Genomic DNA, 20839 nt, shown 5'->3' with positions numbered 1-20839 from the left:
AGCTGAGGCTCCCCAGGGAATGGAGCTGGGTCCAGGCAGGACAGGCTGTCTATGCTATGGTGCTCCCCAGAAAACCAGGCAGAGCAGAGTACTGCTGGTCCAGTCCTCTTTTGAGGTCCCCTTGCAGCAGCCTTTCCCCAAGGCAAGATGGGGAAGGTCCTCAGGGGAGCAGATGTTGAGCTGGCCTGAAAGTGAAGGGCAGCTACACTTAAGAGTATTAGAATTTAATGGAGTGAGTCCAGGAGAGTATTTAAGTACAGAACATGTATATAACATAGAGAAATAAATGCAAATTAAAGGATAAGGCTCTGTTATAAAGACCCTCTCAAGATAAGGCTACTAGCTGGGCTGAAGCTCTACCATGGACTCATCCCTACTCCCTAAACCTTGCAGACTCTCTGTATGTGCCTGGCTGGCTGCAGAGCCCTAGGTAGCAGAGACTGTTCCATCTGTAAGGCTGGCAGCTGGGTGCTGTTAGAAAGAGTTCTTATAAAAACTAGTTGGCTCCAGGAGGTTTTTGGTGCCTAGAGACCTGGATGTGTCTGGGCAAAACTGAAGAGGCTGGAATGCTGAGCTCTGCCTCCCCCAAGAGCTGCAGTCAAAGGCAGCAGCCCATGAGTGCTGGGAGAGACAGGCAGCTTTCACAGCTCCAGTTCTGTCTTCTGAACCTTTCCACTCAGGCTTAGGCACTGTAGCCAAGTGGCTGAGACAGCCTCCTAGGGAGCCCATGGTCCCACTCCTGCATGGCCTATGTTCCCCTGAGATCTTCTGGAACTGCCAAGCATCCTGCACGACCAGCTTGGAAGGAGTCTGTGCGAGGTCTGCTGCAGCACAGGGAGCATGGCAGGGAGAGGAGGGGGAGGAAAGCAGCCAGGTAGCTGGTTAGGAAAAGCCTCTGGCTCACAGGAGGTGTTAGATAAGGGAGGTCATACCTGAAAGAGAAATGGAGAGGTCAGGAAAACAGGACCCAGAGCCACCTGGTTAGAATGAGGGTGCTGCAGACTCAGGAGGGTCTTGCTCAGGGAAGGCAGAAACTGGGTGAGGGTCTGCATGGGCAAAGAGGGCAGCTCTGCACTGTGTCATGTTAGTGATGGCACCAAGCAACGTCTCCCCCCAGCACATGCATGGGCAGCCTGGGCAGGGGGCCAAGTGCTGCCTCTGGGCTGGAGCACGGGGGTAGCAGAAAGACCAACACCAAACCCCACCAGCTGAGTGGAGCACCATCCACACATGCATCCCCTAGTCCCCATTCCTGCTGGAAAGAGCTGTCCATGAGCAGTTAGGAGAGTTGGCACCATTGCTTCCATCTTGCACCATTGCTTCCATCTTGCCAGGTAACTGGGACCTTGACCTCTCCTGAACAGGGGTCTGGACAGGGATGAAATGAGGAGGTTGCTCAAGGTGATCACTGCAGACTTGATGCTGGCAGGTCTGTCCATCTTCACAGTGGAAAACCCTGCAGCGTGTGGGGTCCTGAGCAGGGCAGGAGGCTGCCTTGCAGCTCATCTAAGGGGATCTAGTTGGTCTGTGCTCTTGGCAGCTCTGATTGCCTCTCCTTGCAAATGTGAAACCTCATCCTTTGAGCCCAGGCCACACACCAGTCCCAGCAGTGCAGTGGCAGCAGAGCTCTTGGCTGCAGGTGCTGTGGGGGATCATCCGTGGCAGGGAAGCTGGGATTGGGGCAGGGGTCTGTGGGGAAAACCTCATCTGAGGGAGCAGTAGGAGGCCATGGAGGGGGATTTCACTCGAGTACCTCGAGAGCTGGGGAAGGCGCTCCGCAGCTTCTCCATGATGTCTTCCAGGCACACGCTGACTTCCTGGGTTTTGGCTTCCACCTCATCTGCAGCAGGAAAGAGGGTGGGTGGGGGTGAGCAGGCTCTCTGGGCATCTGCCTCGCCAGCCAGCATCTCTGCAAGATGGCAGGGCACAGGCAGCAGCTTTCCTCAACAATGAGCCAAGGGACCAGGACCCAGAACTCAGGTGAACCCCAATCCTCACCTGCAGCTTCGGTGTCAGGGGTGTTGTGCTCTTTCTCCTTTGCCTGGCTGTCTTCAGACTGATGCAGAGTTGAGGCCAAGGAGGAGCCTGCTGAGCCATTGCCATCTGACTCTGCTGGAGGCTGGAGAGAGAAGGGGCTTGTCACAATCTTCTGTCCTTGTCCTCCCCACTTTTTGACCATCCCTTTCCACCACTGCCCCAACTCTGTTATGGCAAAGTCCAGCCCAAGGACAGGCTTGCCTGAATCCTTGCTCTGAGAGTACCTGCAGCAGGAGCTCCCTCAGTCGGTGCAGCTGGGACTCCAGCTGCTTGTTGTGGTCCTCCAGGATCTGCATGCGAGTCTCCAGGCGGCTCTTGTGCTGCCGGAGGATTCGTGCTTCTGCCAGGAGCTCATCGTTATGTGGGTCTTGCACTGATTCAGGGGAACCTGTAGCCAAGGTTGGAGACTCCACTGCCTCATCATGCTGCCATTTCAAACGTCTCAGCTCTCCCTGGAGGATTCTGCAAGACAGCCTAGGTCAGCATCACTGCTTTCCTCTCTAGAGACTGCTGGAAACAGCTGCAGCTGTGCACTGGGGATGGCCCTTGGCTCAAAGACACAACGTCATGGCTTTGCCAGATGTGAAGCTTGAGGACTAGCACACTCCTAGACGTCGTCCCTGCACCACATGGTGGCCTGCCTGCAGCTCTACTCCACTCCAGTGGTTTAAAATAGACATGCAGCTCTTTCCTAAGAAGACGAGGACAGGGGCAGGGAAAGCATCACCTCCTAAGCTGATCTGCTCTGCCTAGACTCTCACCACCTGTGGTCCAGAGCAGTGCCACCACTGCTTGTGAGGTGCTCAGGAACAAAAGGGTCAGCCAAGGTCTGGGCTCATTTCAACCAGTTTAGAGTTCAGGAGGGTAACAGGTTCTGGGGAGGAGTGCAGAGCATTTTGGGGAACAAATTCTTGTCCTTTCCTTAGAGACCGTGCCCTCCCCCAGCGTACACATGAGGGTTTATGGCTCAGCCTAGACACCCTCCAAACCAGCCCACTCAGCTCTTCTGATCCCCCTTCTCCAGCCTCAGCCAGCTACTCCCTGGTTCCACTCTGAGCTCTGCCAGGCTTCTCCAGCTACTTCCCCTTCAACTATAAACCCCACTTTCAGAGTTGTCCATATCTCTACCTGTTTTCATCCTCTAAGTGGGCCAGGATTCTCTCCAGATCTCCCTTGTCATCCATGTTGAGGCTTCCTGGGACCTGCTGGTTGCCCCCAGGCTCTCTGTCCGTGATGGGGCTGGAATGACGTAGCAGGTACTGGTCCTCATCCCTGTTGCAGCAAGTGAAGAAACGCTTTAGTGAGGAACATCATTCCCATGGGATTTAGCTGCCCTTGGGGAAGGACAGCCTGGAGGGAGGTGATTTCTTATGGGATCTCATTCTGGCTGCTCCAGGTCTAGAGTTCAGAACTGCCTCAGCACTCCTGGGTAGGCAGGGATGCCCAAGAGCCTCAGACTCAAAAGAGCTGTGAAGGAAAGCATTTCTGTGCCCTGGCTAGGCAGGGATTGAGCCACAGAAGCCCTGACTCAGCAGGAGTTGAGGAGAAGGGAAAGGAAGTAGAACTCACAGGCTATCATCAGGGGACAGGCTGTCACTGAAGAAGGAACAGTTCTGGCTTTCCATCTCTGCAAGCCTGGAAGAAAGAGAAATAGATTGAAATATGGTCAGAGACATCCTGAGTGTCTGCTCAGTGCACCTTACTTACAGCAGCCCCTGCAAGCCCCTGTCTGGCCAGGTCTTCCATCTGGCCTGCACCAGTTTATCTTTATAGTCTCTGGAGAGTTCGTTTTTTATAGAAAACAAGACACTGCTGCTCTGTGTGACAGTCTCTGAAATAAAGGGCTGCTGCCATGCAGCTGGCTCAGCCTCCTCTTGCAGAAGCACAGGAAAGAGGTGAAAGCCTACCAGCTCCACCCCAGAGCCTGAGTCACAGACTCCCTGTGCTCCTTCAGGTCCCCAACTCTGCCTGGACCCATGGTGAGGACAGAGGCATTAAAAACCCAGTGCTGTTGAGGCAGCAGCACTGGGAAAGGCAAAAGCAACACTGGTGAGCACATGGGCAGGCATTGAGGGATCTACCCGGTGAGAATCCAACCAGCAGCTCATACTGGGAAGAGCAGGAAGGTACACAGAGGCTATTTCATCACTAAGACATTGGCTGTCAAATGCATGGTGCTTGCTGCCATCTCACGTGGCATCAGCTGTGTCCCAGGCAGGAGCAAAGCTGTTGAGGAAGGTTTGCCAGGCCCTGAAGCTGCCTCTTCCCAACAGCACTGCAGCCTGAGCCACCACAGCTGGCTTCTGCTTGCCTGGCAGCATGCTGGGAAGCATGGAGGGGGCTGCAGGCAGGAGATCAGCATGCATCTTCCCAAAACCCCCTCCACCCCCATCAGAGTCATGCCCCATGCCCTGTGGTGGCAGCAGTGCCAGTGGTGATACCTGCTAGCAAAGTGCTCGATCCGGGAGTGGGTGTCAGCATGTGGTAACATCGGGGAGGAGGCTGGGCTGCAAGAGAGGCACACTGGTCAGCACGGCTAGGCAGCTCTCACTCAGAGCTAGGGCTTGGAGAGGCTGCCCTGCTCTCACCCCAGCTGAGAAAAACCAGGGCTGAAGAGGCAGACTGAAATCTCCTCCTAGGTGCTGCACCATCCTTAGATCAAGTGCCCCATCCAGCCCTCCCTTGGGAGCCTTTCTCTCACAGCTGAGGTACAGCTTCCATCTGTGGAACTCACACATCAGGCAGGATCAAAAGACACAGCCTGGGGTACAGCTAACTCACGTTTCAGAGAAGTCAGCCTCAAGCACAGACTGGACAGGCAGGTAACCTCTCTGTGGGTGCTTGCTGAAGTACTGCTTGGACCGGAACTTGTTCTTCAGCGTTGTAGCAAAATCTCTCACGTTCTCGCTGGATGTAGTCTGTGAAGACACAAACACGACCAAGGTGGTGCTTAATGCAAAGTTGGGGACCACAGGTCAGCATCTGCAGGAAAAAAAAAAGAAATCTCTTCTGGGCATGAGGAAGAGACAGACAAAACTGAGGACAAAAGGAGGGCACACAGCAGCTCTGTCAGCCTGTCCTGGGGTCTCACACAAGCCAAGCTGGGCGTCAGTGGGAGCCATGCATCCCCCTCATCAGGAGTCCTAGAACAGCAGGGTCAACCTCCAGCATGTGGAAGGAACAAAACCATACAAAGGATCCACTTAGGGGATGCACCACCCTAAACATCACAAGGCTGCTGCCATTGCTGGGGACCTGACGTGAGGTGGGACCCTTCCAGCCCAGCGCAGCTCCATACCGGGGTGTAGTACTCCATGATGGGGTAGTGCAGCTTGTTGCCCTTGCTGGCTCGCCCGGTGAGGAAGCAAGTCTGGCAAATATCCACATTGAACTGCTTCAGGCTCCGGTACCTGGAGAGACCAAGAGGCCACAGAGAAGCAGTGAGGGTCAGCAAAACACCCCACAGCATTCTGGAGCCCAGGAAGAGCTCTGCCTTGGACAGAGGTGGTCTGTGCTGCTCTCGCATCCCACTGATCCCATACTGCTGGTGGCTGAAATCCCCAGAAAAGCCTCTTTCTCCTCCCCCTCTGCTGGCACATGGTCTGACTTGCCCGAAGCATTGCTGCTGCAGAGGTCTAGGCTGCCCCAACAGCACAGAGCAAATTCAGATCTCTCCTGAAGGGCATCATGCCCTTCTCCTGGGGACCAAGGCCCCATATCACAACCCCTACCTGAAGCCCTTGATGGGGCACTGCCGGCAGACGGAGCACTTGGTCTGATGCTTCACCTGCTCGGCCATGGTCACCCGGTGCAGCACGGCCAGCCACACCATGGACTGTGGCTCCAGGTTGGCCCACTCCAGGAACTGGGATGCCTCAATGGTGGACTTCCCATTGCTCTGGGGAGGGGAGAGAAAGGAGCTGCTCAGAGCTGAGATCCATCTGCGATGGGATGCAAGCTCTTTGCCATCTCCGGGAGCCTCTGCCCAGCAGGGCTGCTGCAGAGGGCAGGGCGCAGGCCATGGCACCCCACAGACCATGGCACCCCACTCACAAAGCGGAAGCAGCTGCGGATGCTGGGCTCCACGTTGCTGCCTCCAAAAGCTGCCACCTCCCCCAGCTGGCGTGGGACCTGGATGGCCTCGTGGAGCAGGACGCCGAGGTGCCTCTGGTCACACAGTCCCCCAGCGTTCGCCACTTGGCTGAAGAGATCTGCAGCAGGACAGACAGAGCCTCATTAGAGACACAGCTGATGCCCTGGCACACCGAGGAGGATGTGGGCACATGGGAGCCATGTGCAGATCACACCAGGGGCCCCACTGCCTGTCTCCAGCAGGGAGCTTGAATAAAGCCTGTAGTGATAGGACGAGGGGCAATGGCTTCAAACTAGAGAAAGGGAGATTTAGATTGGATGTTAGGAAGAAGTTCTGCACCATGAGGGTGGTGGAACACTGGAGCATGTTGCTCAGGGAGGTAGTTGAGGCCCCATCCCTGGAGATATTCAAGGTCAGGCTCGACATGGCTTTGGACAACCTGCTCTAGTGGAGGATGTCCCTGCTGACTGCAGGGGGGTTGGATTAGATGACCTTTGGAGGTCCCTTCCAACCCAAACCATTCTATGATTCTTGAGAAGAGGTTCCATACATCACTTCTTGAACAGCCACGGCTCACCTCTGCCCAATCCCTTTATTTAACCCCTTGGTGCTTCCTATGCTAACCCCTCCACAGCATCCCATGGCAGAGATGACCACAGTTAAAACACAGCAAGGAAAGAGGCTTCCTTTAACTTGTCTGAAACCTTCTTCCCAGCCACACATCCTCAGGTTTTATTTCCTTCTGGGAAGCACTGGGTAACTGTTGCTTGTTAGCTTCTCCTTACAGTGCCACGGAAGCAAGGTCACCACAGCACCAGTTAGTCTGCAAAAACACCTCCTGATTTAGGCAGCATAGGCCTGGGGAGGGAGGGAGGGAGGTGATGTAAGCACATTAGTCACTGCAGGAAAGCTGTTTCTCTGCTCTTTCTGGGCAAAGAAGAGCTAAGCCAGAGAACAAAAGCACTTCCCCTTTCCCTAGTTTACACCACACCAGGCCCTGGAGGAGGGAGAAGGGGCACTCACACTGAAACTTCTCCTTGACCTCTGTCCCACACAGACATGCAATGCCTGTCTTGAAGGAGAGAGCTCTCATCTTCCCGCTGCGGCCACTGCAAGGGGAAGACATTGCACAGGTTTGCAAACGTTCTGGAGGGGCTTTATGCAGAGGGGTCACCAGGCACCCCCTCGCCAGTGGCCAGGGCCTCTTTGCAGCACTGCCAGCTGGAACAGCATCATGGAGGCTTCCTTCCAGGCACGGCAGCCCCACAGCTCAAGAAGATGCCAAGAGATCAGTACCTGTCAAAGACATTCAGCAGCCAGTTGAGGCTCATGTCCACACAGAGTGGGACATTCACCAGGATGCCCCTCTCCTCCTCCAGCCTCTCGTAGAGGGCAGTCAGGCAGTGGATGACCTCTACCACGTCCATTGCCCGGTCGCTGGGCTGCAGATTGTGCTCGTTGAAGATTTCCAAGGCTGTGGTCAGGGTCACCATGTCCACTGTGCAGAAAGCCCAGGAGGGTGGATCAGAGGCAGAGAGGAAAATGGAAGACGTTAAGAATCAAAAGAAGGGAGAGGCAGCCTTACCTTGACCTGGGGCATCTCAGCCCCACTGTGATATGGAAAAGGCTGACAGGATGGACACAGCTCCCAGGGTTACTCTCTCACCCATAAACCCCTCCCAGAACATCCACATCTCCACCTATAGTCATTCTGTGTGACCTTCCTCCCCTGTTGCTGTGGCCAGCCATGGTCACAAAACTGCTCCCCATGAAAGGCACTGCTCAGAGTCCCAGACACCCAGGGTGTGCCAGGTCCCTGCAGGGCTGGCCTGGGGAGGTGAGGGAGCACAGAGCCACACAGACCCCTATCAGCAGCTGCCCAGAGGTGGAGCAGTCCTGTCTCAGCTCTGACCTGCAGCAGGTGTCAAGGCACAAACCTGAAATGGAGCTAGGACAGTGTGAGCTACCCTGCTTTCAGGTTCCTTTACAGGCTTTATGTGTGGCTGTGTTTAGCACCTAGCAGTCTGTCTTTCCTGAAAGTCTTTCCCCGTTCTGAAAACATTCCTGTTCTCAGTGCCCAGGGGATCATGTACCACTTCCACACTGTAACTTCATTCTATGGAAAAGTCCTCCCTTCTTCTGTCAAAGCTGCTGAGTTGCTCTGGGGACACTCAATTCACATGCCAGTGAGTGTTGCTCCTGCTCACCCTTGCATCCACACTGCCCACGACTGCATATGGTTCTGACATGTCCCACACTGCTCTTTCCTCTTTTTTTGCCACTCACTCTGTCAAAACTCTCATGAGGAAGCCTCGGCAGCCTCCTTGCCCTTCTCAAGTAAGTCTTGAACAAGAAGCACTTATTCACGTTCTTCCACCTCCTTTCTGGGCTTAGAAGAAGCTGCCAGCACAGCATATGAGATGCAAGAGAGGAGCAACCAAAGATGCACAAGCAGCACATGGAAAGCCTCTGCTTTGCTCTACCTTCTTCCTCACCATGTCTGGTCTTTCTGCAGCTGCTGCTGCGTGGAGGAAAGTGGCTAAAGCTAACTGCTGTGTTCCCCCATTTGCACTATATTGTCCCTGAATGCCCACAGGTATAGGACAGCCTGGTCATGAGTCAGGGTTCAACTCTCCTAAGTACCAAGCCTCTTCTCACCTTCACTCATTGCCTTCAAGGCCTTTCACAAGATGTCAAAGAGCATAGGTGTCCCTGGGACCCCTCTGCTGTCTGGCTGTATCTCATCCCCTTCAAGAACAACTAGTTCAGGAGGAGGATTTCCCTCATCCTGATGCTGTTTTATTTTGGCAGGGCCTTGGATGAGAGAAGTCTTGCAGAAATGTTTCCAGCAGCTGAGGGGGCCCCATCTCTCAGATTGCCATTTGCCTGCTCACCAGTTCCCCTAAAGCAGCTGCCTCTTCAGAGAGCCACACATGGTGTTGAACTCTGTTGCATTAGCTTCACCTGGCTATTAAAGCTCCTGTCAACTGGAGTCAGTTCTACTGATTCTCCTTCTCCTCTTAAAGCAGTGGAGCCCTCTCTGCCCCTGCTTGCAAGGCTGGTTGCTGCTCTAGGTTAGATCCACAGCTTCTCCAGGCTCACTTGGAGCTCCCAGGAGAGCCCCTGCCTGATCCCACAGCTTTGTAACTCTGAGCCAGATCACTTTGTTCTCAAATCCCTTTGACTTGATATCAGCCCTTGAGGCATCCTCACCTAAAGCCTGCTGTGGTAGTTTTAGGCTGTGCCTAGAAAATTTTCCACAGATCTTGAGTAGAAAAGTGGTAGAATGTAAACAAATTACCACTGGATGTAAAAAGGAAAATAATGATTAAGGTCTACATCATAGAATCCTAGAATCAGTCAGGGTGGGAAGGGACCTCAAGGATCACCTAGTTCCAACCCCCTGCCGTGGGCAGGGACACCCCACACTAGATCAGGCTGGCCACAGCCTCATCCAGCCTGGCCTGAAACACCTCCAGGGGCTGATTGCCAACATAAAGTTAGTTTGGTAAATGAACTTTCTCTCTTTTCAACTTCCTTTGCTCAAGCAGATACTAGCTCTGGCTTCTGCTGGCTTGCTAACCTTGGCTGTGGTTAACCTTTCTTGTGGTTAAGTACTAACAGCAACTCTCTCCTCTTTCTTTTACCTTGCTCAGTGGGGAAGGGAGCAGGGAGGGAGAAGCTGTCGGTAGCCCCCCTGGTTTTGTCCAGGGGGGTTCTTGTGTTGTTTACAAATTGTAAATACATGTAAATATTGCACATTTTGTACATATTCATTGCATTCCATGTTTTAGATTGTAGCTTTGCTTGTGAATACAGCTTCATTTGCTTTCCAACTGAGCTGGTCTGGCAATTTTGTGCTGGGGGGGGTTAATTTCAAACCACCACACCTGCAAAGAAAGGAGCTGACACAGACCCCTCGCTGGTGGATTTGCTCAGTTTCCAGCCACATGCTTATCTTCCTAGCGCTTCTCCCCTCGGCTACCTGTCCCCTGGTGGGCTCCTGCCTTTGATGTGCTGACAAAAGCTTGTGTTAGTTTAATGCCTTTCTCGGGAGAGGCTCAGCAGGAGGGCAACGCTTCCGGCACTCACATCGCAGGGCTTTTTGCACTCGCCGCAGTTTCATAGCCGTCCGATAAGCTGAGAACTTGATGTTGTTCAAATCCGCTGCAATAACACAGGAAAAGGAGAATAAACCCGCAGCTTGACAGCCATTTATCTCCAGGGCAGGAAGCAGCAGTTGCAGCTCCCAGACACCAGCCCCACCAGCAGAAGCAGAACGCGTGGGGCAGGGGCGGGGGGAGGAGAAGAAGGGGCAGAGCCTGGCAGGGGGTTGCACCCTTTGCAGCCCTTTGCTGGGGCTGAGAGCCACGGAGGGAAGCAGGTGGGTGGAGGAATCTCACACAGCGCCCCACGCTGCACGAAGGTGCTGGAACGGTTTTGTGGCAGCCTCCTTACCCAGCGTCTGGTACAACTCTGTCATCTTCGGGTGGTCCCAGCATGTCGTCTGGGCCTGGTGGCTGGAAGGAAACCAAGGATCAGCCTGGGAGTTGAGCAACTTGCCATGAGAGATTTAAAAAAGGACCCATCCAGCCCTGGTACTGAGTCTGCAGATGCTGGAGCTGCCGCACCCCAGCCAGCACACTCCTCAGCCACAGCAGCATTGAGGATGCCCCCAGCTTGCTGCCAGCGCATTCCCTCCTTCCAGCTAGCATCCCTCTTCATCTGGAACATCTCAGCAGGCAGGGAGAGCCTGGCTCTGGCAGGCTGAGAGTGACACACTTTGCTGGAGGTCAGCTCACTGCCTCCCAGTCCCTGTCCCACTGGGCCAGAGCAGACGAGGGGCTGCAGGTGGGAACACACTCACTTGATGTAGTATGGCACTTTGTTGGGGGAAATGGCTCGCTCCCAGGGGACCTGGACAGAGGCTGCAAGGAGAAAGACACAGATGTCAGAGCAGCTGCAAGCATCCCTCTATGTTGATGAAAGCCCAGTGGGACTGTGCCAGCAGGTGGGTACCTCTGAAGAAGCTGTGCCTGCCCAAATTACCAGCTGTGGGTGTTGGAGCAGGCAGGCAGATGCTGCCTATAAGAGAAACAAGTCTGCTGGGCTTGTCAGAAGTATCCTGCCTCCCTTGAGACAGGGGATCTGAATCTGGATGAGCTCAGAAAGAGACACTTACTGATGATTTTGATGAGGCCCAAGGCAACGCTGTGGTCAGCAGTGGGCAGGGCTCACAGCAGCTGCATTTGGGCACGCACAGAGCGCTGTCTGATATGGCCAGGCTTGGGCACCCATAGCATCTGCTGTTCTCATTACTCATGCTCTGTGTATCAGCTGCAGGACTGCAGATGAGGACACATCCCATACCAGTTGCCTGCCACCTTATGTTTGTGGTCTAGAGGATCAAAGTCCTCTTATGACCCTCAGCTATTTTCCCTTGTCATAGGCAGCTTATCAATTCCAGCAACTGGAAAAGTTGTTCCTCCTTTCAGATGGGAGGACATGGTCTGCAGAGAAACACAGGCCCACAAGCCCCACTGATCTCTGGAGATCCTGCAGGGCTCAGCATCTCTGAGGATGGATCCCAGATGCTGAAACACAACCTGCTTTTCGTCCTTTGCAGGTCTGAGAGCCAGCAGCCAGCAGCAGCTCAGCTCTACAGGAACAGCATCCCTCTGCCTCACCACGAGAAAGTCTCCTTAAAGCATACATTTCTGGCCTTCAAATGACTAATATGGGATACAGGACACTGCCTTTTTCTGCCATCTGTTTTCTTGCCCACTCAGTCTCTGGGGCTGGCACAGTCTCAGCATCACCTGGAAGCTGCTGCCACAAGTGTCACAGCTCTATGCTCTGAAGGGGAACCACACTCGTGTCCCACTCTTAGTTCCAGAAGGTGAGGTAGCACAAATCTAACTTAGGGAGATGCCTCCTGCTCTGGTTCCTGTGCACCAGGCACTGACCTGAGTGTCAGTGTCTATTTGTGTGTGGTTCTAGGAGCTCTGGGTACAGCAGTAGAACTCTGCACTCCATTTTCCCATATCACAGCCCATGCTAAGCCACTCTGCAGTCTCATGGCAGGAGGCCAGGAGGACACAACCACGTACAGGAGAGGAAGTGCTGGGAGCCTGGTCCAAAGTCCCGGTGGGCATCTTGGAGCTGCTTCAGGCGTTCGTTTATGGAGGCCTGGAGAACAGGACAGGAGAATTCAATGGTAGCCCATCAGGCATTTCAAACTGAAGCCCCATTCAGGAGGGTTTGTGGAGGGACTCAGACATGCTCCAGCATGCAAGTCTGCTTTTGTCCTTGCTTGCTTTGGTATTTGCCCCAATCTCTTCAGCCCTCTACACCTCCTCCCACAGGCTGAGGTGGCACAGGCTGCATCTCCAGCTCCCATATATCCATATCCAAAGTCACAGCTGGTACTGACCCCTCCATCAGATCCTGGGTCTCCTCAGACAGCTTCCTCTGCTCCCCCCATTGCCTTTTCTTGCTTAAGACCTCCACAGATTTACCAGCCACTTTCCTCACACTGCACTGGTGCTCTCCTCCTCCAGGAACACCAGCTGTGCCAAGCCTTACTTTATCATCCTTGGAGCTCAAAAGTGACAGCCCTTCCCCAGTGTGCCCCTGCCTGTGATATATTCGCAGTGCTTGATTCTGCCTCCTTCCCACCTGCAGCTGCTTCCAGCGCGTGTTGATCTGCTCCAGGGTGCGGGAGTTCTCCATGGACAGGTGGACATCTGAGATGGCAAGCTGGTGTGCAAGATCATTGACCACTTTCACCCCATCCTTCATGGGGGAGAGCTCCTCTTTGAACAGCTGAAGTCCCACACCCGGGGGGGAAGAGACACAGGGCAAGGGAAGAAGAAAAAGAAGTAGGCAAGTAGTCAGAACTTGCATCTGATTCCTCTGCTGCAAGCTAGGGCAGGCTAGTGGCTGGCAAGATGCTGCTGACTAACCCTCTAGCGTGGTACCTTAGCAGGCAAAAAACCCCCACAGAACAAAGCAGTCAGGCTGGAGATTACTCAAACCTCCTAAGAAGTGAGACATGGACAATAGCTCATCTCTGCTGAGCCACTGTGCCTGTGAAGCTCTGTGCAACGACACAGTGCTCAGCAGAGCAGTTGCTCAAGACTCTGTGAGCCAAACCCTCCCTCACAAAGCCAGAAGGCTGTCAGAGGGAGGACCTGGCCCCTGAGACCCCAAGTGACAAGGCTACCTCTGACTGAGCAGTCAGGAGGAGCAGCAGTGCCCCCCTGGAAAGCGACATCTCATCACCTCAGGGGTCAAGGCTGGAGCCAGAAGTACCTTTGTCGACTGGATGTGTTCTGGCAAGGAGTCAATGAAGAGGTCCCCAATGGGCTCCCAGGTTTCACGCACGCTTTCAGCCTGGTCTAGCGTTGTGCTGAGCTCCTCCATGGCCCCTTTAATCTCCAGCAGCTGCTCCAGAGTCCGCTCGATGTGACGGTGCTGGTCCACGCAGCGGGCGGTGAGCTTCTCCCAGAGCTCGCTGGCCACGTTCGCCTGCTTCCAGACGAAGCGGCTGAGGTTCTGGATCCGGTGCCGGGGAGAGACATCTGCGAAGGCGAAGCAGGGGAGCAATGGAGAGCAAACATGAGAGCCCAGAGGAGAGTGGGCAAGTGGTAGTTTTAGGCTATGCCTTCAAAACTCGTCACAGATCTTGAACAGAAAGTAGTAAAACGTAAATAAATCACTACTGGGTGTAAAAAAGGAAAATAATGATCATTCTAAGCAATCCCACTGGAGAGAGAGCTACCATGAGATGTGGTTCCCAAAACAATCTCTTCTCACTTCCTTGGGCTGGGAGAGACTAACTTTGTGCTTCTGCTGGCTCCTGCTTGACCTTGGCTGCATTGCTTTGGCTAAGTCTAACATCTCTCTGCTCCTTTCTCTTGTTTCTCTTGTACAGGGGGCTAAGGGGGAGGCAGGGAGGGAGAAGCTGTTGCAGCTGTCCTGGTCTTTGACCAGGGAGGTCCTTGTGCTGTTCATTAATTGTAAATATCTGTAAATATTGTAAATATTTGTACATATTCATTGCATCCCATTGTAGATTGTATTTTTGCTTGTAAATACAGCTTTCATTTGGTTCCAGCTGAGGTGGTCTGGCAAATTTAATGTTGAGGGGGAATTTTCAACCCACCACAGTAAGAGATGGAGGGAGAGCAGGGGAAAGGGAAATTTTTTTTAAAATCTAGGGGAAGCTGTGAAGAGGAAGGGAAGCCAGGTGACATCCATCTGCACACCAGCTCCTCTAAGCATCCAACCTGCCCACAGACCTCTGCTCTGTCCCCTGCTGCCATTTAAAAAACCTACCCTAGAGCACATCTGATACTGCCATATGAGATGAACCCCATCATGTTCTGCACCAACAGCCTCTGCCTTCACCCGGGACCCCTATGAAGAGAGACTGAGAGCCCTGGGGCTATTTAGTCTGGAGAAGAGAAGACTGAGAGGGGATCTGATCAATGTCGATAAATATCTGAGGGGTGGGTGTCAAGTGGAGGGGACCAGGCTCTTTTGGGTGGTTCACAGTGATAAGCCAAGGAACAATGGGTTCAAACTTGAACCTCAACATGAGGAGAAACTTCTTTACAATGAGGATGACAGAGCACTGGAACAGGCTCCCCAGGGGGGTTGTGGAGTCTCCTTCTCTGGAGATTTTCCAAACCCACCTGGATGCATTCCTGTGCAAACTACCCTAAGTGATCCTGCTCTGGCAGGGGGGTTGGTCCTGATGATCTCTTGAGGTCCCTTCCAACCTCTGATATACTGTGAGACTGTGAAGCACTGCCCTGCACTGCTCTGATCTTTGGCCAAAGGACTGGAAACAGCCTGGTGCACGATGGCACGAGGCAGAGCACTGACACGCTGCCTGGTGCCACACCAACCACCTTCATTTCATCTTCTCTGGTCCAGCCCAGCAGGAGCTGTGCTGTGAAACACAAGGAAGGGGGAGCTCCATGGACCTTTGCTTTCTGAAGTTGGTTCTTCTAATTCCTCAAACGGATGCTGGGAAAGGAAAGCCTGTGCCGACTCCAGGACAGAGTAAATGTACGGTCCCCGAGACTTCACTTCTTCCATGAAAGCCTAGAGCAGAGCACAGAGATAAGAAAGCAGGCTGAGCTGGACAATTGTGCCCCTGTTGCCCCCTCACCAAGGGCTGCAGTGATTTATTCACTCAAGACCCAAACCTCATTGGAGATACAGAGAGAAATTAAGAGAGAAAGCAACACTTCAGTTTTGTTTTCCTGTTAAAAACAACTAAAGCCCAACAGCCTCAAACTACCACACAGCAAGAACAAAATGCTGTGATCAGGGAAGCAGGAAGCTCTGATCTGTCTGGGTTTACCCCAGTTTCAGATGTGGTGATAATGTGTGCTACTGCAGGAATCACTCGTGTCCTGACCACCAGGTCATCTTCAGGCAAAATGGCCCCAGGATCCCAAAAGCAGAGGAGAGTGAGAGGCACCTCCCCCTGTTGAAGAGGTAGGGCATAAGGAGGAAACTAGGAGAGAAGGGATGTGGCCCACTACCAGCTACAGCACCTGCAGATGACTTGAGAGTGTAATGTGGATTTGTTGTCTGAACAACAGATCTGGGGCGTACCATGGATATTTGCATGGGACTGAGGCTCTGCCTTTCTGTGGGAAGCAGAGGTGGAGACAGGCAAGGACTGGGACACTCACAAGCTGTGGGCATGAGACCCCTCAGTGGGGTCCCAGGCAGGGCTGCCCAACTGCAGCTCATAGTAGCACAGAAGAGCAGCAGGGGAGGTGTGAGGAAACCTACCGCATGCATCTCCTTCTCCTGCTGCACCAGAAGGACATCACCCCGCAGGGGCAGCTGTGCTGAGAGCTCCTCATCCTTCTGCCCCAGCCAGTCTATGATTTCCTGGAGAGGCACCTGCAGCTTCCCACTGTGGTCAGAAAAGGCCTCCAGCCGAGCCCTGGGAGGAGAGCAGGGACAGCAGGATGGTGGTCAGGTGGACAGCAGAGGAGCAGACTCTGCAGGGAGGGGAGGCACAGCACCATAGTTGGGGTGGTGACTCCCAGGCAGCCCCAGGACCTCACTCATGACTGTGCACAACCTTCAGCCAGCACAGACACTGTACTGCTAGGTGGGGTGAAGCGTGGAGTGTAAACTTTGAGGCTGTTCATCACCCTGGAACCCAGAGCAGAGGACAGTTGCTCCACATTTGCCTGTAGGTCAGGACTGTGCTCTGCTTAGCAGAGGGGGCTTGGCTCAGCATCTACATGACTGAGTAGCTTCCAGAAGCCTTGCATTGAGGCAAGAGACAATTAACACGCCCCAGTTAAGCTCTCTGTCACGCTGGCTCTGGAGCTGCAACCTCTGATGGTCTGGAAGGTGGTGCCCCCCATGAGGTGGAAAGGGCTCCCAGGGAAGGGACAAGCTAGAAGAGTTGGCAGCAAGGTGGTGAGGTGAAAAGAGACCTGCTGTGGGCACAGCAGCAGTAGAGGATGGAGAAAGCAGCAGAAAGCAAGCAGAAGAGGAGGGGGTGGGAGACAAGGATGGGATGGGTGGAAATGGAGGCAATGCTTTTCAGCATAGGGAGAAAGACTCAGAGGTCTGTGGACAAGAGGGGAAAGCTGAGTCAAGGGCAGCATGAAGTCATGTGGCTCATCAAGCAAAAGTTGAAAAAGCAGCAGGCAAGGCTGGAAGGGCAGAGCTGGCTGCAGGCAGGGACCCTTACCGAAGGCTGTGGGATTTCTTTTTTATCTCGTTCCAGCAAAGATTCATCTCCAGAGGGGCCTGGGGCCCAGCAGCACTGCTCAGAGCCCGGGGGGTTATGCACGAAGGTCCTGCACCATCCTGTGAGACATCAACCTAGGCAGAAAGAGAACCACACTACAGCCAGAGATCACTGCCTGGTGCTTATGGCACCAGACTGTGGATACCTACCCTACTTTGTCCTGACCCTGCCTGGCTCCTCAGCTCACAAGGGAGGTGTCCTGTCCTCAGAGAGGTCTGCCAGCAGCTCCAGGGAAGCTCATGGCTAAGCCTGGAAGAAGGATGCAGTGCCAGCTTCAGCAGTAAAGGCTAAAGGAAGGCCTTACCCCACATCTGCTCTGCACATTCTCTGTATGCCTCAGTTGTCCAGCAATGACCTTATCTCACTGACAGGTATTAAATCAGAGCTGCCCTTGTGTGTCACAGTCCCTGCAGGGCTAACAGCCATTCCTTTCCATGCCATATGGAGCTGCTGTCCTTTGAGAGGAGGTAGCACTGTGGGTCCTGCTGCTTCTAGGGACCAAGGGGACCTGTGAACCTCTTTTATGTCATCTCCAATACTGAGAACTAACACTCCAAAGCACAAGGATATTCCCAACCTGCACAGCAAACCTGAAATGCTACTTCTCCTGCACACCTCTCCAGAATGAGGTGCAGTGGGAAGGGTGCTCTGAGAGGCCATGGAGCAGATGACAGCAAATCCTAACCCAACCACACAAAGGAAGCTCTCCTTGTACCACACCACTGGAAAACCAAATGCTGGTTCCTGGACAACAAATCCTCAGTAGATGAGGAAAGGAATCCTCTCATAAGCCTTTAGCACTGCACCAAAGACAGCAACAGGACTTAGAGGCATCTCATTCAGGACTGAGTGGGTGACAGGGGATTTCCTCTCCACAAACCAGTTTGTTGTGCAAAGCAGGGTGTCACGTTGCATTTCCACAATGTGCTTTCCACTGATGTGCTTTGCTGTGGGAATGGCAGCATTTCAGTCTCATGCTACTTTGATAGCAGAGCTTAGTCGGGATAATTATCCCCAGGTGATTAATCAACCATAATTAAACACATTAGCACTTCCTGAAGAGGACATACAACAGGCACCTCTTTGCCAGAGAAGGGAAGCCACTTCTGGGGAAAAGCAGCAGCTTTTCTAAGGGGAACTTGTCACTGGTCCCTGTCCAAGGGCTCCCAGGAGTCCAGTGGACAGATCCAGCCAAGGAGAACAACAAGTAAGAGGAAACCACCAAACAAGGAATTTGGCCACACAGCTAAAACGATACCCTCCCCACACCACACCTCTCAGAGAGAAATCAAATGGTTGCTGCCATTGGTGCTGAGCTTTCTTCATCTAAAGACATCTAACATTTGCCTCCTCACCCTGTCATTCCAGGGCATCAAGAAAACAGAAAAAAAAACATCACCCACAGTTCACAGGAATCTTAGAGCCATGAATAATAAACTGCTCAAGCTAAAACTGCTGCTTGCAGGTAGGAAAATCAATACTCTCCATGTGCACATCCCCATGATGCTGAAGTAGGTTAGCCCCACAGTGCAGCCAGGGAACACTCCAGCCCAGCCCACCCATCCATCCATCCCAGAGGATACCAAAGGAGGAGATCAGCTCTGAGTGCAACTGCAGCACAGCTCAGCAGGCAACACAATCTTCCCAGCTTTAAAAAGTTAAAAGCCCATCAAGCCTTTGCAGACCGTGCCCAGTATATGAGCCAGGAGCAGTGGCTAAGCAGGGGCCAGGTGTTGAACGTCTGTTCCCTGTGGACAAAAGCCCTGCAAGCCAACAGAGGGGAAAAGCAGAGCTTTGCCTCTAAGCATCCCCTTCCCCAGAGCCCCAGCCTGGATCTGCACTGCCCCTCCACCCCTGAGCAGTTTGACGTTCAGGCACAGAACACTCACACCAGCTCTGGAGCACACCTCTACCTGTGCTTAGCCACAGATCCGCCGCAGGGCTGCCCAGCTTGGCCAGAGGAGCGGGCATCGCCCGCCCGCCCCTCCGAGCGCCGCGGGCATCGCTTCCCGTCCCTCCGAGCGCCGCGGGCAGCACCGGCAGAGAAGCAGCCGAGCGCTGTGTGCTTAGCGGAGCGGGGACACCCTGACCACTGACCCCCCAGGAATCTTCAGGGAGGCGGCATTGCCTCAATCCCAGCTTTGTCCGACGGCATTCCAGCAGCCTCCAACCTGCCTTAACCCCGATGGTACCATTGTGGCAAAGCACAAAGGGATCTGCCCGCCGCAGGACATCCCGGCGTGGGAAAGCCCCTGGCGGGAAGTCGGCTGTGCAGAGAGGGATTGCTCCAGGAAGATCCGTCTCTGCCAGGGCATGGCAAAGGTGATAGTGGGTTGAGATGGGGTCACCAGCAGAGACCTTGCCCTCAGATGCTGGAGCACATGCAGGGCACCCAGGAGTATTTGCCAGGCAAAAGATTTAAGCAGGTAATAACCTCAGCAAGCTTTGGCTTACTGGAAGGTAAACAGTCAGGTCCTTGAGACCTAACCCTCAAGAAGTCAAAGACACCCTCCTTGCCCACCACATGCCCCAGCACTGGGTGCCAACACAGATGTTCCTGCCTGGACTGGGTGCAAATATTTGTTTTTGCCAGAAGGCTCTGGGCTGGCTCCCTGTGCCCCCCGCAGTCCTGCTGCCCGGCATTGTTTACGTGCTCTCCTCCACCTACAGGGAGGCGATGAAAAGCTCCCTGTATCTCTCCCTCTCTTCCTTGCCTTCCCTGCCTGCACATCTGACTCCTGCTGTTCCTCCCTCTGGCACCAGCAGGGTGAGCCTCCTCTCCCCACCACCTCCCAGGCAGAACAGACGCAGGACCAGCTCCCAGACTGGAGGAGGAGGCTTCGGCAAGGCCAGGGCACAACTAAAGATGTGTTGTCTGCAGCCTGTCGAGAGCTTTCAGGACAAGTGAGGAAAGCTGTTTCCTAGGTGACAACACCTACACCTGTGAAGAGGACATGGCAGACCCTTTGAACAAGGCAGGTTGCCATTACACTGCAGGAGCCAGCAGCCAGCTGGTGCATGGAACCCACCACACTGACAGCCACACAGCAGAAAGCTAGGATCAGGAAGCACTGGGGGAAACCCGTGGTGCCTGTGACCCAAGCAGGTGATGTTTGCTCCCTCCTCAAGTGCTGCCTCCTCTACTTTACCCTGGGGATCCCACCAACCTTCACCTCCCTGCCCAGCTTTGGTGAGGAATCTGGCCTGCTGGCTCAGAGATCCTGAGTGAAGGAGGAGGAAGACCAGCAGTGTGAGCACCCACACTCTGTTCTTCAAGATAACTAGACTGGAAAGAGGTCAGACTCCTCCTCTGCCTTCCAGCTTTTTCCAGGGGCTTGTTTCCAAGCTCTTCTAACCAGGAAGCTTAGAAACCTACATTTTCAGCAAAAGCTGATGTTCTTCCAAGTTCTTGGGGAAAAAAAGGAAACCCAACCAGATACACAAGAGCTGTTAATGGTGGCATCTTGCTCTTTTGCTTGAAGGAAGCTTGAAATCCAGCTCTGCAGGTTGTCTCTCTTGCTCTGCTTTGGGAAACACTTTGCAGCCAAAACGCTGAAGGAGAGCTAGCACTCATTAAGTGCAAGCTGATGGGGAAAGGGGGGAGGGCAGTGCTGATGGGGGAGGGCAGTGCTGGAGCTAACAGCTTTCCTTGCCACCAGGAACAGAGGTCCTGGCTTGCTCCACGCATGCTTACAACTACTGCAAGGGAAGGGCCACGAGAAAGGCTGCCAGAGCCAGCTCTTACCTGAGACAGCGGGTGGGCAGTGCTGTTGTGCTGCACCAGCTCTGGGGCATGCCACTCAGGACACCGTGGGAGGACATAAGGCCATTCCTGCATCACCAGGGGCTGCATCAGAACCGATGTTCATGGGGATGGAGGCAGCTCTGGGCACCAGCACCTGAAAAGCAGC

The 20839-nt window shown here is 53.8% G+C and overlaps 1 protein-coding gene across 2 annotated transcripts; it reads right to left on the bottom strand.

Annotated features, from left to right (window-relative positions):
* Positions 1-912: 912 nt before the first annotated feature.
* On the bottom strand, positions 913-20781 carry DRP2 (dystrophin related protein 2). Of its 2 annotated transcripts, XM_054388411.1 has the most exons (23): positions 20674-20781; positions 16869-17002; positions 15947-16103; positions 15124-15244; positions 13445-13713; positions 12809-12955; positions 12241-12319; positions 10998-11058; positions 10589-10650; positions 10223-10297; positions 7427-7628; positions 7154-7239; positions 6091-6248; positions 5769-5935; positions 5336-5447; positions 4819-4955; positions 4479-4544; positions 3607-3672; positions 3166-3309; positions 2262-2499; positions 1999-2119; positions 1754-1840; positions 913-932 (listed from the first exon to the last, which is right to left on the bottom strand). In XM_054388411.1, exons 1-23 carry the CDS (start codon positions 20779-20781, stop codon positions 913-915), a joined length of 2817 nt encoding a protein of 938 aa, XP_054244386.1. The 2 variants fall into 2 exon arrangements, with proteins under 2 accessions (XP_054244386.1, XP_054244385.1); XM_054388410.1 differs by lacking the exon at positions 913-932 and having other exon boundaries at positions 1704-1840.
* Positions 20782-20839: the final 58 nt, after the last annotated feature.

This window comes from Indicator indicator, chromosome 17, assembly GCF_027791375.1.
Source record: "Indicator indicator isolate 239-I01 chromosome 17, UM_Iind_1.1, whole genome shotgun sequence".
NCBI lineage: Eukaryota > Metazoa > Chordata > Aves > Piciformes > Indicatoridae > Indicator > Indicator indicator.
This window is presented reverse-complemented; position numbering and strand designations above follow the sequence as displayed.